The following is a 16,036-nucleotide window of genomic DNA, read 5'->3' on the forward strand; positions in this document are numbered from 1 at the left end:
ATGCAGTAGCATAATCTTCCCTAAACATTTAGGAAACTAAAAGCTTTGATGAGACCTTTACACACACTGGTTGCTCCCTAAAAAAATGTACAGAGGAAGGTCAGCCTCACATCAATGTGTGCTCAGGCAGGATTTACACATAAAGATTTCATATGTAAACAGTCTCACTTTTCATTTACTTTCAATGGAGTGTTGCTAAATTAAATTTCGGGTCTGTCGCTTCTCTTTGCAAGGGTGGGAAGTTGAGAATAGTTGAAATAGCAAATCCTGCCTCGCAAACATCCTTTTTTTGTTTGTTGGATATTACACTCTTTACACAATTTTCCTAATTTGTTATATTTTGTCATTTCTGAATAAAATGATATGATAACATTCCTACAATGTTGACTGGCTAAATTGTTGGAGTTGCACAATTCTGTAAAAGTTGCCCAAAGGTTCCCATATTATAGATGTTCACGCAATGTTGGAGGAATCAAAATATGCAACTAAAAACTAATGTTACATTGACGTCAGAATAATTTTCCTGGTGAACCAAAACAGGAAACATTCCCGCAACAACAACAAGCAATATTCCTAGAACATTCTAGGATTCGAATTTTGTCAGCAGGGAAATTTGAGCAGATGTGTAAACTTCGGGTTTAGAACTGACACATTCGTCACACTCTGGCCAACAACTCCCAGTTCTTGTGAGGTGAAGGCCCCAAGGGCTGGGCCAAAACAGTGGCCTGGACCACCTGTACAATCTGAGTGGACCCAGACAAATATCCAAGATAAACTGACATTCACAGGATTATAGCTGAGGTTCAAGTTCAGCACGTAATGTACTCTGAGAGTCTAACATCATTGTAAAATAAGCATGTTTGAACAGACAGAAACTGCTGTTGCCAGGAACATCAAGCATGCTGGTGGACAACAGGAAACAGCTATACTCAGCAGAATTAGAATAGATACATGGATAATTGAAATAATGCTTGGTTTGTGCACATAATGTTTGATGCTGTGGAATATTACCAAACAATGAAAAACCACTGCAAACATTACACAAGAAACAGTGCTACGGTAGCTAACATCAGGAAGCTAAAGTTAGCTAATGCTTAAGGTGCCTGTGAAGCAGATCAGCAAATTGAGTGAACATCTGCTATAAACAGCTGCACATTTGACTTACCGTGATCACACCATGTAAGTGTCACCATGCCGGCACATTTAATCTGGAAAGTTCTGTGTTATTTCTTCATGAATACTGCCATATTCTCGGTCAAATTGCAACAATTATACTGCTATGTGTTTCCAGTTGTTTACATGGGTAATATCTATCTGTCAGGATTGTTTACATTTTATGAAATTATAAAAATCATAATACTATCATACATAATCACTGTGACAAGTTAATTGGCCGAAAAAAAATACAGAAAAATGCAGAAAAAAATACCGATAAAGCTTGTGATTGGGCTCAAGGCAAGTTTTTTTCTTATCATCACAAATGAATAATCTCATTATCTCTAGTTCAATTCTTTTTGTGGTAATAATGCTTCTATTATGCCATCTTAAGATAATAAGGATTGTTTTTCCATGATTATGGATACATTTATGTCGTTATGTCAAGATACCAGGGCTTGTTTTCTCCAGATAACAGGTTAATATGTTACTTCAGTGATTGTAAAATCGTCACCGTCACTGCAAACTGTGCATGGCATCACCTGAAGGACAGCTATTGTCTGAAGTAGAGTTGGTGAAACTCTTAATCATGCACACCGAGCAGACATTTACTAAACTCAGAGCATCACACACACATGCATGCCTTGACTTAGTGTTATAGATCCTTCCTAACTGTTATGACAGTGATGATCAATGGTGGAATTAGGTCTTAACAAAAGAAGCATTTGTTTTCAAGCTCACCAAAATCACCTTGTAATGTTATGAAACCAAAACTAGTTTTCTGCTAATAACATGCTGTAAATACGAGAAAAATAAAAGGCAGATTTCTTATGAAAATTAGATGAATTAACTTGTTATCAGGTAAGTAAGCTTTGTTATCTCAAGATAACAGAATAATGATCTTAATACAACAGCATGACAATAATTAATCCCAGGCAAGGCTGCTCTTGGCTTTCTTCGTCAAGCAATTTATCGCAATAAATTGCAGTTAATCTGCCATCTGGTTCTAGCCTCTGTAGATACTATTCTGTATTTTCTATTTTATTTGACCATTTTCTCTGATTTCAGCTGATTTACACCACAACCATATGTGAATAACTTTTATACAACCATAGTTTTTACTTCCTATTCTATATCTATTTATATTATTATTAAAGTGCTCCACGGGAGTGAGGTGGTTGGTACTGTCGCTTGAGTCTAAGAAGGTTCCTGGGTCAAATCCTGGATGGGGCCTTTTTGAGTGGAACTTGAGATGGTCTTGCTTCTCATTAATTTGAATGGAGTGACATCTTAGCTTGAAGTGGAAAGTTGACAATAGTTCCACACCAACAAATCAAATCAGCTCACTATTCATGGGTCTGAACACATGACTGATTCTAAGCATCAGGCTGCTCACCTTTGAGTGTTAAAACATCATGTCAATGAGAATCCTCCCTTATAGCGCTGATGTCACAAGTCACCCTCTTACACATTCACTCTACTCTCGTAACATTTTGATAACATTTTACTCTATAAAGTATTCTTTCAAAAACTTGGCGCTTGTATTTCTACTAGGACAGCAGCTTTTATCTTATCATATCATCTATAAGTTCAGCACCACAAACCAACATCAAGGTATTTGTCACACTGAATGTATATTGCTTTTGTCTGGTACATCTTCCACTGTAGATTGAAGTCCTGCAACGTGAGCTGTTCACAGCTCCCTCTTCTGGCCAACATTGAGACTCACAGTGGACACGTGTGAATGAGGCAAAATATTTGCCTTTGTATTTTTTGTGGAATCATAGGACGTGAGTGTAAGAGTAAAACTATAAGACACTGACCCAGTGCAAGCCCTCGAAACACAAGGGGTGCAAAATTCAATTTAACTTTATTTAATCCTGCAAAGACAGTTGCACAGAGCTGCTCACCGCAGACATTGACAGGCTGAAAGACAGGATTTAAAACAAGAAAAACTCAGGGAAAAACAAGCAGGGATGTGATACATCTATAGAGAAGTATGTGATCTACAAAAAATGTATATCAAAAAGACATGAACCATAATGAAGCAATACAAAAGATATCAGTGAATTCAATCTAAACGGATAATTACACTAGGAGACATAAAAATTCACTAAAACATCTTTAACATAAAAGTTCATTGAATCAATTAAATTAAATTTAAATAAAGATAATAAAAGAAAGCCATTGTGTGATTTGTGTGGTGAGTGATGTGTGCTTTTGAATAAAACATCCAATCTGCATTTAAAAAAAAAATTCTGATTTTCCACATGTCCACAAGAAAAAATTGTAGAGCAAAGTTAAAAAGAAAATGTTAAAGACAGATATCATCAACACCTGAAGCAGAACCTCCTGAATAAAACCTTCACCAACAGGTGGTTTGAGGAGTAAAAATGGAAACAGCTTATATTAGACTGACAATAGTTTAGATGTATTTCCTCCACAGGTCTCCAACTTTTCTTTTCTCTATGAGTCTCTTAGGCAGATTGTGACCTGGTGACCAGGGCAGAGGTCAACACGGGAAATGCTGATTTTCACTGACATGCAAACTGGGTCATGCCAAGTAAGGAGAAAGAGGAAGAAAAGGAGACTAAAATTAAGAAGATAGTGCCCTAATATGGCTTATTGTACTGCCTGTATACTGTGTAAAGACAATATTTCTTGTATTGCAGAATCAAACTGATCTGTGCTTTAATGAACTTTTTATTGCATTGTGTGGTTGCATTATAATTTATTTTTTAAGTTGCACAGTAGATTGAAAAGTAGGCCCAGTCTGGATCAAATTAAAGGTACAGAATTATTATAAATAGAATCATAATGATAATATTCTTTAAGTACGCTCACAGAACAGACACCACACGTCTGTTTGTGTTTCTCTTTCAAAATGAAATGATGAATTGATGCTGTGTTGTTAAAATGTCCCTCTCATTTATTTGCATGCTGCAGTCTTACAGTGCTCAGTCTTTGCTGAACTCATGAATCTATCTACTTGCTACAAAGAGGATTACTGCTCCTTCTGCTTAGCTTAGTTACCTCAAATTAGGATGATGGTAAGGAGAGGTCTGCTGTCTACAGCAGCCATCTGTCTGCCAGGTGGACAGTCGAGCGCTCTTTCTGCTGTAAATGGAGACAAGGCTCGAGTTGGATGTTTTGATTTACCCAGATGAAGTGAGGATTGCTACGCCAGAGGATCTCAGGGAGTGGGAACTTGAGACTGCGAGCCAGGTGTCCATTCCCACCGTTCGACTTTTTGTGGCACTTTACCCGTACAACCCTGCTGCCATGTCTCCCAACTATGAGACGGCTGCTGAGGAGCTGCCCTTTGTGCCTGGCCAGATTATCAAGGTAAATTCTCTTTTTCATTTAAAAAACTATTAAAAGTTCACATTTTGTGTGCTTCTCTGAGACACATGGCGTGTTTCCTCATTTAATCAGCTGAAAAACTTTTTTGAAAGAGCACGGTGGTTGTTTCCTGTTTGTGCAGGGTTCAGGCCTGCTGAACATGTACAAAGACACGAGCTTGTCTCTTTATTTCCTGCTACCGTTTCCAGCTCATTGATGTGATTTACCGCCTTTTTCACTGAATCTGTCTGCTGCTTCTGCAACATGCAAACACACGCACATCTTTTTGTCCAAAAGTTCCAATAAAGTGATAAAACTAACTGTCTGTTCAGGTGTTTGGAGACAAAGACGCTGATGGTTTCTATCACGGTGAGTCTGGTGGTCTCTCCGGTTATGTGCCAAGTAACATGGTGGCTGAAATCCCGGTGGATGACGAGTACCTGAAGCATCTACTCATGCAGCAGGGATTTCTTCCTGTAGACCAGACAGGTATCCATGCTCTGTTTCCACACAATACTGGTAGGACAATAAGGTTGGCATAAAACACAGAAGATAAACACAGAGAAACAAAACTGTCTACTTAAACAATTACGATGGCATAACTGTTTAATGAGGCTGAACTAATCAGTCTCCAGTTGCTCAGAGATAATCTGCAAGGCTGTTTTTATTGAGCGGTGTCGGCAGGAGGTTTAAAATAGTTTACACAACAAATAGGAACAATTCAAGTAGAATTATTGAATGTATCACTAAAAATGTAGAGCCAATGATGAGTGGCTGGAGTTTGTGGATTGATGTTGTTCCTGACCTTTATGCCTACTCTCTATCTGTTTTTAGAACAGAATTTCTAAAGTGTCTTTGCGTGTTTTGCCACAAAGGTATATCTTTTACGCCCGATCTGAGCGAAGCGGGCAGCATGTTTGATGATGTGGTTGTTCGAAGAATGGTGGCCTTATTTGACTACGACCCATGGGAAAGTTCACCCAATATGGACAGTGAAGTGAGTACAAGAAACGGATGAAATGAACCCCATATTTCTTTCTAAATTGAGACTAATCTACAGTTTTGCAAGAAGAAGGTGACTTCCTTTGTCCTGCAGGTTGAACTCGGCTTTCGATCAGGAGACATAATCTATGTGTTGGGGGACATGGATCAAGATGGATTTTACTATGTGAGCACCTCTGCAGAGACTACAAATTACTGATTATTGATTGATATTTGCACACAAGCTTAACTTTCATTCTACTTATAGGGAGATCTTCACGGACGACGAGGTTTGGTTCCATCAAACTTTCTGCAGACGTTACCCTGGAATTAGAGGAACCTGCCGCTCTATCACATTTGCTACAAATGCCAAGTCTCAGACAAAGTGAAAAATCATCAGCTTTTACCATAAAATAGTTGACATGTGTCAAAAATATATTTTTTAAAAAAGTTTCATATGATAGTGAGATACAAAATTTGCTTTAGTTTGTAAATAACCAAGTGTTTGTCAGTAATAATTCTGCAAAGTGAAAAAAAGCTCTCATCAAACAGGCCATTCATCAGATCAATACTTTTATTGAAAATATTCAGTGAAAATTACAAATCATGCATAAAAAGAAAATTAAGAATTTTATCTTTTTAAGAAAATAAAAAACATTGCTAGAAAATTATATATTTATTTTTCTGGCTAAATTTCTGTATTTAATGGCGTTCACAGATTAAAACACGTGATGATAGATTATTTTAGCCTTAAGAAATACACTTTTAGTCTCGCAGACGAGAGCGTATAAATACAGTTTGTCCATTTTTGCCTTATACAATATTCATATATCCTACAACAGGCTTATTTCTTATGCAGTGACTGAACATTTGAAAACACATTTTTTTTAGTTTTGCAGCCGTTTTCCTATTTAAAAAAGTAATGTGACAGCTAAAACTTTGTACAAAAATGATCACTTAGTCCTGATTGTCATCAAAGCTTTAAAGCAGAAACTGAAAATAAACTGTGGAACCTGCTCAGTGCTTACTTACTTTCTTTCACAGATCACACCACTTTTTGAAGCAGCTTGATTGATTATTTTCCTCTTTGACAGGATATTCTATCAATTTATGATACATGTATAAATAGATATAATGCAACATTAAATAACAAAAGTAATAAGGTGTTAAACTTTCACGTGGTCCAGTTGGTTTCTTTTTTAGTTTCCTCTGCAGCCAACAGTATACTCATCCATAAAGTAGGAAACACTACACTGTGTAATGAAGTTTAGTAGTGCTTTCTACTTTATGGGTGACAACACTGTACATCAGTAGCTTCTCGTTCCTCCCGTGAAAACACTGCAAAGCAACTGGTCAGTTATTCGCAGTTCAACTGAACACATTAATTTGATAGCTGAGAAATAAAAACAACCCAAAACATCTGGCTATAATGTTAAATGACACAGACATAGAATTGGAACCAGAGCATTTTGAGTGGAAACAGACGACAATAAAAGCAGCGGTCATCAGATTGTCATCAGGATCTTACCAGCCTTTGGACTCCAGAGAAGAGAGAAAACCCAGAAGTGAGCGTGATCTTTTTATTAACCCTGTCTGAGCCACGTGGTTAACACAGGAAAAGCTCATACAGTCGCACACACACAGAACAGACATGCAGACGAGTGTGTTCAGACGTGCACCCACATGCACGCACACATACACACACACCAGTGGGAAGAGTATTGAAGTGTGTGAACACATCCTTTTATTCAAAAGAATCAATTGTAAAATTTTGAACCTGATTTTGATATATTCTATGGATTATTATACATTGATTGTACATATGGACCCGTTTCTGCTGCAGATCAACTGGTCCTTCCTACCTACATTATATTTCTGAGTGCTGTATATGTTTTATGTTTAACTTTTACCCTCTAAAGAGTCAGTTAACTGGTTCACGATATAGAAGCACCTCTGAATTATCAAACTTAAATTTTAAGAAGTGCCCTTAGTTGAATTATTACTTACACACACACACTCACACCCACACATGCAAATTCAAAGCCTAGACCCGTGAAGCTCTGACGCACTGCATCACGACTGCTAAGTGTGATCTTATTCCTTTTAAGGACATGCTGTTAGGAGGTGGCACCTGCTTTATAACGTTGGGCCCTGAAGCAGATATATGGTTTCAATAATTATTCTTGTGGATGCTCACAAGTTATCTCAAAACCCTTCACTGATGCTGCACTGATGACTGCAAGTTATTGATGAAGCATCACTGAAATAATCTTTTATTGTATGAAAGAGCTCAAGAGTGAGATCTTTGAGCTCATAAATATAAGCAAAGGGAGTGTGGTGCTCCTCAAGATGCAACAATCTATCTGTGCAGATCTAAAACTTTGTGTTTAGATAACAGGAAGAGGCTGATATATCAGTGATGTTTCTGAGAACTCGTTCGCGCCTGCATGTATGTGACAAGGTGTGGGTGGGGGATGGTGGTGCAAGGCTTCCCCATCCCAGCAGCCAATGTGCAATATGCTTGCAACAACAGAAACTTTGCAAACAGAGTACAGAAGGCCTGTGTCCTCTGTTGTCACGACAACCCAAACCTCAGAGTCACACCAAGTGAAATAAGAGGAAGTGGGGGTAGGGCGGCACGCTCAAACCGAGAAAAGATGTCCTTGTCAGAAAAAAAGAAGTGGACTGTAATGCCAAAGATTGTGTAAATGCAAGAACTTATAAAGAGTTTCATTTGACTGAAAGCCAAGAGTATGTGCACACACAAAACTGCATGTATTTTTACGATGATGTGTCTGATTGAGTTTAAGAATAAGGAATTAACCTCTAGCAGGCAAGCATGACTGTGCATCCCGCAGATTATGTAAGCACTGTTGCACCAGGAGCCGTGCTTGCATCAGACGTCTATTCTTGTACAACATTGGATTATATCCACAGTGATCCCCTCCTCGACTTAGGGTGACATAGATAGCGTCCAGTTGCCAGAAACAATCGTGACATCTAATTATATCCAAGGTATTATCCTTCCAGAGCATTGATTGAATTATATTTTACCTTTGATAATTGATCTCAGAATTATTCTTACAAAGTAGACAGTTTGAAAATGTATTTTTGATGTCCTTGGTCAGCAATGAATAAAGAATGCTAAACTGATGCACAGGCGAGCAGCAGGAAACTGAATCTACTAAGAATAAGTGCACTTGCCCCACAAAAAGACATCATGCCTGCTTTTGCCCTGTAAAACCTCCAGCTTTTTCTTCACCTCATGGCTTTGTGTTTGTTATCAGGTCAGAAATGAGAGATTAAACCTCCACAGGAATCCAAAAGATGGAAATAAAATTTCTCTAGACTTTCATGAAATACTGTGTATACAGTTTTAAGCTTGAACTGACTTGTTTGGTGCTGCCATCTAGCGGATGCAAAAGAAGATACTGTCTTAAAATAAAGTGAATAGTGAATTTCTTCCTCAATTTAGCCTGAAATGACAATGCTACTGTTGAGGAGCACTTTCAGAAATCATTGTTTGTGAAGACAGTTGACCCTGCCGCCCACAAATACAGGTTAAAGCTCTATCATGCAGAGAAGAAGCCATATACATGCATGATCCAGAAATATCGCCATCTTCTCTGGACTAAAACTAATTTAAAATGGCAAAGTGGAAAACTAATATGTTAGTTGACTGTTGAGCAGCTAAAATCCAATATCAGACAAGAATGGGGCAACATATCTCTCTCAAAGGCCCGACAACAGGTCTCCTCAGCTCCCAGATGTTTACAGACTGTTGTTAAAAAAAGGGGATGATACGCAGTGGTAATCATGAATTGTCCCAACTTTTTTGAGACCTGTTGCTGCCACTAAATATTTTTCATAAAACAATGTCTCACTTTTAACGTGTGATATGTTCTCTATGTTAAGTGCATTAAAGTCACCAAGGAAAAAAATATCATGTAGTTTTATTTTTATAACATTTATATTGTAAAAATATATCCATAAATAGTATTCTTTCTTAAACAGCAGTCATACTAAAATTGTGTTCATTAAGTGCATTATCATTCACAAACAGCTGAGATGGACCACAGATAATTTCTGACGTTAACTTTAACATGAAAATGTGACTTTATTTAGAGGATTGAATGGCAATCAAGCCAATCAAGACATGTACGTCAATCAACATGGTTATTTGGCAATTATAAGTCTAAAAAAGTGATTTATCAATATCAGTGAACCTGATGTAGAAATGAGTAAAACCTTTTCTGAGGTAACCTGTTAAATGTGCAACTTCAATACATGTTTAATGTACAGTGCTTTCAAGTACAAGATTAGTAGATCTCCAAGTTTTACTTTTAGATATACATTTTGCTGTATTTCTTGTATGTATCGATCATAAGTAAAGAGCTGTTTTTATTTATTGGAGTTAAGATGAGTGTATCAAACAAAGTTTTGTACACTGGAAAGCAGCAGCAACATAATGAGTAATACAGAGCTAGCAAGAGCTTGGTGACCTTCAGAGTAATACACTTGTCTTCCATTCAAGGGTTGTACTGGTCTGTAAGTTTTCACCATTTTTCTCCCATTAGAAAACCGAAGCTGGTAGAATGCAGTCAGCTGTAACAAAGAGAGAATCACAACAGATAAGTAAAAATGAGCTGGGTATGGAAATGAAAATTGTAATTATGCATATCGTTTACTGAAAGCTTCCCCAGACAAAAGTTTTTCGTGAACAATCGATTGATTGCATGTGATGGAGGGATGGGAGGGATGACTTGTTGATGTAGTAATAGGTTTTTCCTTGTGGTTGGACCCAAATGGAGAACTACTGGAGGAGCAGGTTAGACAGGCAGTGAAAGTCATGGTGGCTTTGAGAAAACAAAAGGCACTGCAGAGGCAGGATGAGCAAACTCCTAACAGAAACACATAAATAACATGAAATGAAGGGAAACAATGGGTGGACTGACTGACTAACTGACAGGGGAACAACAAGAAAATTATATAAAAAATGATCTTGCAAAGTCTCGCCCAATGACTGCTGGGATAGGCTCCAGCCCCCCCGCAACCCGACTGACAGATTAAGTGGGTATAGAAAATGGATGGATGGATCTGTCAAAGGAACAAAGGAAAACCAGGAGAATACATTCTGAGTGAGTAATGAGGAGATTAACAACAGGTAAGGCAACTACCAACGGAAAACTGAGGTAAAGCTAGCATAAATAAACCAGAGGTCAGGATCTTGCTGAAAACACACTCGTGGTTTCAGCTGATTCAGTGATTGTGGTGAGGTGCAGTGTTTTATCAATGTGTGGAAATATGTGCTGTGTGGATATGTCGAACTGATCTGGGAACACATACACACAAGGTTTGAGTAACTAAATGATAAAAAAGAAGTAGGATGACAAAGTTAGAGCCACAGCGTTTCCCACAGGGGAAGGTTGGGGTGCGTGGAGGGTTTGGAAACTTTAAAGCCGTTTACTTATTTTTTGTGTTGTTTCAAAATCAAATTCGTCCTGTTTTTCTTAATCACAACCAACAACAGCATTCTAGCTTTAAAAAGTGTTCATCTGTTGACAACATGTTTTTTCACACACTAAACGAAGCTCCTATAGGTCGTGTCGAGGGTGAGTAACCAATATGGCCTAATTTCCATGTGTTTGTGCCTGTTTTTACGATAGGAAACTCACTATCTGATTACATGTATGAAATTCTGCCTCCAAAATTTGCCTTAAACTTTCTCCATTTTTCAATGATTACAGAGAGACCGAAGTGAATGTTAGTATGCTAAATGAACACATTTCTGAATGGGCAAACAAACTACAAGCTTGATCAACTTTTTGCTACACTAAAGTTTTCTAAAGAAAAGCATGGCTGTTGAATTTAATCGCATTGCTGCTGAAATTATGGGAACCTGTGGAATGGTGCACAGAGTGGTTTACACATCTTTTATAATCATATAATAAGGATTTTCACAAAACTAACCATGCACTTGGCTGACCAGTCTGCAAGCTTGCAAAATCTTCTCTGCCTGTAAAATTTGTCATGTTTTTCTGCAGTAATTCCAGAAAAGTGGACAGAAAATAAAAAATGTTTGTGGTAAAATTAGCCTCTCTGATTGCCACCGTGACATTTCCATACACAAAAGGGAAATGTATTTCCTTATGTTGAACACAAAGGACCATATTCAATACAAGATACAGAAGAACAAAACAAACAATCACATGGAAACGAGGCAGTGAGCAAATATTTGAGATGTTTTTCTTTTTTTTCCTTTGATCATCATTCATCTTGTAAAGTTTTTTTATATACCTTTGTGTTAAACTGGTTCCATTCCTATCTCGAGGACAGGAAATATTTTGTTGAAATTGGTAACTGTCTTTCAAACCAAATGGCTATGACCTGTGGGGTGCCCCAGGGATCAATCCCGGGACCCCAATTGTTCAATCTGTACATGCTTCCATTAGGCCAGTTAATACACAGCTATAATCTGTCCTACCACAACCACACAGATGACACTCAGATCTACATGTCATTGACGGCAGGAGAACATGGACCTGCAGATACATTGTGTCACTGCATCGAACAGGTCAGTGTGTGGATGCAAAACAATTTCTCCAGCTAAACTCAGACAAAACTGAAATCATTGTCTGTGGCTCATAGAAACAAAGAGAAAGTGTCACCTTGAGACTCTCTCTCTAAAACCTAAGAATAGTTATTGTGAATAGTGTCTAAACCAGACTTAGAAAAGACTAATCCATGTGTTTGTCTCCAGCAGGTTAGACTACTGTAATGGCCTGCTCACTGATCTCTCTAAACGGGCTGTAAGACAGCTGCAGAACATCCAGAATGCTGCTTCTCGTGTCCTGACTAAAACCAGGAAATATGACCATATTAGTCCAGTGGTCAGGTCTCTGCACTGACTTCCTGTCATTCAGAGAATAGACTTTAAAACAGCTCTGCTCATGTACAAGTCTCTTCATGGTCTAGTGCTCCTAAATTCTGGAACAGTCCTCCAGAAGATGTGAGACAGGCCTCAACTCTGACAATGTTTAAATCCAGGCTAAAAACAGTTCTATTTAGCTGTGCATATGGCAACTGAAAGTATTATATCTGCACATTTCGCTTTTAATTTAATGAATTCATTATATGTTTTATGGAATGATTTTATTTGCCTTTCATTTGCCTTCTTCTTCTCAAAACACTTCTGTGCAACACACCAGTCAATAAAACAAAATAGATGAATAATGTGAAAACAGTCACCTGTTTCCTGCTCAGAGGAATAGTGCTTTCAAACAGACTCCAGACAACAGCTTCAGCACAGTCCGGTGTAGTGAGGGAACCATCATAGCGTAGGTACTTGGTCAAATTCTTCTGAGGAGGAATCAACATATCCAGGGATACGTCTCGCAGAGTGGTGTTGCTTGCTGGTTTCATGAAATATCAACAAGACAGTAAAGCTGGCAACAGATCTATTTACTGGTATGGTCGATTTATTGTTGCGATTAGAGCAGAGGTTTTTTTTATGACACTGTGTTATCTTATGACAACTGCACTTTAATCTGGACCATGAAAACAAAGAGATTTGAAGTATCCAGGATACGATCATTTTCTTTTTCCTAGACGTCTGATATGACTTACGGGAATGAGTGACATCCTTCAGAGCATCAATTAAAGGAGCATATTTCTTATTTGCTGACTCGGACTCCTGAAATGAAAGAATAAAGTACGAATTAGCAAACCTCAATCATGTATTTATAAAAACTGTGACAACATAAAGCAGATGATTTCGTTCAGGTGCAGAAGCTTAAATCTTAGACAGTTTCAAAATCACCTCAAAGAAAAATCCAAGAACAGCCACACCTGTGCGGTCCTTCAATGCCTGGGATAAAGAGCCATATTCTTCTTTGATGTGGACAATGTGCATCTACAGATGACATCAAATGTTTCTGAGGTGCCGTTTTCATGTATTTGATAACCGTTATTGTGTAGTTATGCCGCCATTATCACATACATTACCTCCATGACAAATGTCTCTCCATCAATCGTGTGCTCAGAACCTGGTCCTCCATCTTTGCCCCAGTGCAGGTGAAGTTCAATTGCCTTGTAATGTGCAGCAAGATTTCCTCCACTTATCACCATGCCGAGAGGCAAATCCAGCTGAACTACAACAATACAATCATTTGACAATGCAGGGAAAAAAAATATATATAATTAAAATGGTCTATAAATAAAATGGCCCCACTGATGACGATTATTAGGCTCCTTATTTAGTTGCCAGTACAGTGGCAAACAGAGAGGATCATCAGTGTGTTACAGCCGCTTCCCTCAGAGGCCCATTGACTCATTAACCAAATCCTCTTTTTCAAACACAACCACAGTTATTATTAAGATGCACCTGTGTGGCCGTTATTGATGAGGTGACCATGAAACGTTTCCTGATAGCCAACCAATTGAAAGGGAGTGAGTCGTCCATCTGGTAACATTTTCCTTGTGATGATGTTAACTGGAGACTGAAATCTGCCATCACAGTTTTCTGAGATCCCTCCCCATACGACTGGACCTGTGAAGATATTATTTTCAGGATATAATAGATAAAGACACACATTTTTTTCGTCTTCATTCATTGAAACTGTTCATGTCAGTGGGGCTGTCTTAAAGTTTACCTAGGCAGGTGTCATTGCAGGTAACTTGTGACTGGTAGCACCAATCTAGAACAACAAGTGTCAAATAAAACATTTAATAGAAAATAAAAAAAACTGTGAGAAGTAAAGAACAGTAGGAAGAACAAAAGAAATTAAATTAGTCATTTTGGCTCATTTTCCTTTATTATTTCCTCAATAGCTTTTGATATTTTGCAACTTTTTGATAAATCTTAAAAAGTCTTATTTTGTCTTATTTTACAGATTCGAAAGAGAATTTGATGTTACCCTTCGAGAGCATACCTGTAGCTAAGATGATCTTCATGAATGACGCGAACAAAAATAAAACAGGCACAAGCAACATTGTGAAGCTACTTTATGTTTGTGTTTCTACCGGTACTGAATGGTTTTAAAGGACGATTTAAGTTAAGGACAGGTAGGCTCACCTATCAAGCCCTCCCACACTGCATGCCTTGGGATGTGACTCCTGATTTCTCGTATGCAGCAAACACTCCCATCTCTGTAGAGATAACCATTAGGTAATGATTGCATTGGGCTTGGCTTGATGACACATTACTAAATTGAAGCAGTTTGGACTTTTTGTTCATAAAATATGATCTGATTAGTTAACAACTTTTCTTGGTGTTGTTTAATTCAGATGTGATTTCATGATTCCTGGAAGCAGGGTTACTTGTAACTGACTTTTTATTTTACAGCTACCAGTGCTTGTTGTTACGTAGCAGTTTTCACTTAATCTACCTTTTGCTTTACAATGTTTGTACATTTTTCATTCATCCATCCATTTTCTATACCCGCTTAATCCGTCGGTCTGGTCGCGGGGGGGCTGGAGCCTGCACTGCGGGCATCGCACGAGAGGCGGGGTACACCCTGGACAGGTCGCCAGTCCATCACAGGACTACACAGAGACAAACGAGACAAACAACCACATACACGCTCACACTCACTCCTAGGAACAATTTTTAGAGACACCAATTAACCTAACGTTCATGTTTGTTTTTTTTACAGTGGGAGGAAGCCGGAGTACCTGGAGAGAATACATGGGGAAAACATGCAAACTCCACACAGAAAGGCCCCACTGTGAGGCAAAACTAGATTTATTTTCGAAACGAGAACAAAAGGCACGGCTGAGCTGGTTATCAAAAAATTTCAACTGTGGAGTTAGACAAAACAAGACGAGACAAAACAAAACAAAACAAGACAAGACTATGACTTGGAACATATAGGCAAAAACCTGCCCTGACCAAAACCTGGACCCCATGAACCTGATGCGTCGATAGAAGTGAGGATTCTGCATTGCACTGAGGGAAACCTGGAAACTAAATACTGTGGGGAGGTGATTGGTGATGGAGTGCAGCTGTGAAACAAAAACAGGTGACTTGAGTGAACCTAATGTGACAGGGGTAAAAACATGACAAGAAATAAACCTAAAACTTGATAACAAGACAAACAAAACTCAAAATGGGACATGACATTCTCATTTTGGGAAAAATATTTGTGCATCACTTTTTGCAACTAGCTTCAACAGGTCTGGACAGGTTTCATGAGCAACAAGACCATAGAAAGAGAAAAGGGAAAAAACACTAAATTCAAACAGATTCAGCGTTGCACTATGATGATAAGTTCCTATCAGGGTTAGGGTTAGGGTACCCTAACCTTGTAATGCTGTATGATAGAATAAGAAAGTATTTTTGTACTAAATATTCTTTGCATAAATGAAGCAAATACTCACAGAGTGCAACATGTACAATGTCCTTTATGTACTTTATCATTGTGAAAATGAAAGCTGAAAATATTTACAAAACTGTATGGGAAGAGTGGGGTAAGATCAGCCAGAGGGTAAGTTGACCCACTCTCTGTATCTTGGCAACCATACATTTTTATTGTGATCGTTCATTTTGGAAGCACCCATC

General features: G+C 38.2%; 2 protein-coding genes across 2 annotated transcripts; one reads left to right on the forward strand and one right to left on the reverse strand.

Moving 5' to 3' along the window:
- Window positions 1–4,088: 4,088 nt before the first annotated feature.
- Window positions 4,089–6,077, forward strand: LOC140313697 (RIMS-binding protein 2). Its single transcript, XM_072391690.1, has 5 exons — window positions 4,089–4,500; window positions 4,830–4,986; window positions 5,373–5,494; window positions 5,594–5,665; window positions 5,747–6,077. Exons 1-5 carry the CDS (start codon window positions 4,279–4,281, stop codon window positions 5,810–5,812), a joined length of 639 nt encoding a protein of 212 aa, XP_072247791.1. The 5' UTR covers window positions 4,089–4,278; the 3' UTR covers window positions 5,813–6,077.
- A 3,829-nt stretch (window positions 6,078–9,906) lies between these two features.
- Window positions 9,907–14,641, reverse strand: ca4b (carbonic anhydrase IV b). Its single transcript, XM_072393095.1, has 8 exons — window positions 14,569–14,641; window positions 14,130–14,174; window positions 13,862–14,026; window positions 13,483–13,628; window positions 13,298–13,390; window positions 13,105–13,171; window positions 12,727–12,890; window positions 9,907–10,083 (listed from the first exon to the last, which is right to left on the reverse strand). Exons 1-8 carry the CDS (start codon window positions 14,639–14,641, stop codon window positions 9,907–9,909), a joined length of 930 nt encoding a protein of 309 aa, XP_072249196.1.
- Window positions 14,642–16,036: the final 1,395 nt, after the last annotated feature.

The sequence above is a fragment of the Leuresthes tenuis genome, unplaced genomic scaffold (genome assembly GCF_036924035.1).
Source record: "Leuresthes tenuis unplaced genomic scaffold, fLeuTen1.0.hap1 SCAF_9, whole genome shotgun sequence".
Classification (NCBI taxonomy): Eukaryota; Metazoa; Chordata; class Actinopteri; order Atheriniformes; family Atherinopsidae; genus Leuresthes; species Leuresthes tenuis.

Bases quoted from the DNA above. Each gene is read 5' to 3' on its own strand.
- LOC140313697 (XM_072391690.1), top strand. From the start codon at position 4,279: ATGGAGACAAGGCTCGAGTTGGATGTTTTGATTTACCCAGATGAAGTG. The intron at 4,987-5,372 runs GTATCCATGCTC...TTTGCCACAAAG, and splicing joins TCTTCCTGTAGACCAGACAG to GTATATCTTTTACGCCCGAT. The intron at 5,666-5,746 runs GTGAGCACCTCT...TTCTACTTATAG, and splicing joins ATCAAGATGGATTTTACTAT to GGAGATCTTCACGGACGACG.
- ca4b (XM_072393095.1), bottom strand. From the start codon at position 14,641: ATGGTTATCTCTACAGAGATGGGAGTGTTTGCTGCATACGAGAAATCA. The intron at 14,027-14,129 runs GTAAACTTTAAG...ATATCTTCACAG, and splicing joins CTGCAATGACACCTGCCTAG to GTCCAGTCGTATGGGGAGGG. The intron at 10,084-12,726 runs GTGACTGTTTTC...TCTTTGTTACAG, and splicing joins TTCCTCTGAGCAGGAAACAG to CTGACTGCATTCTACCAGCT.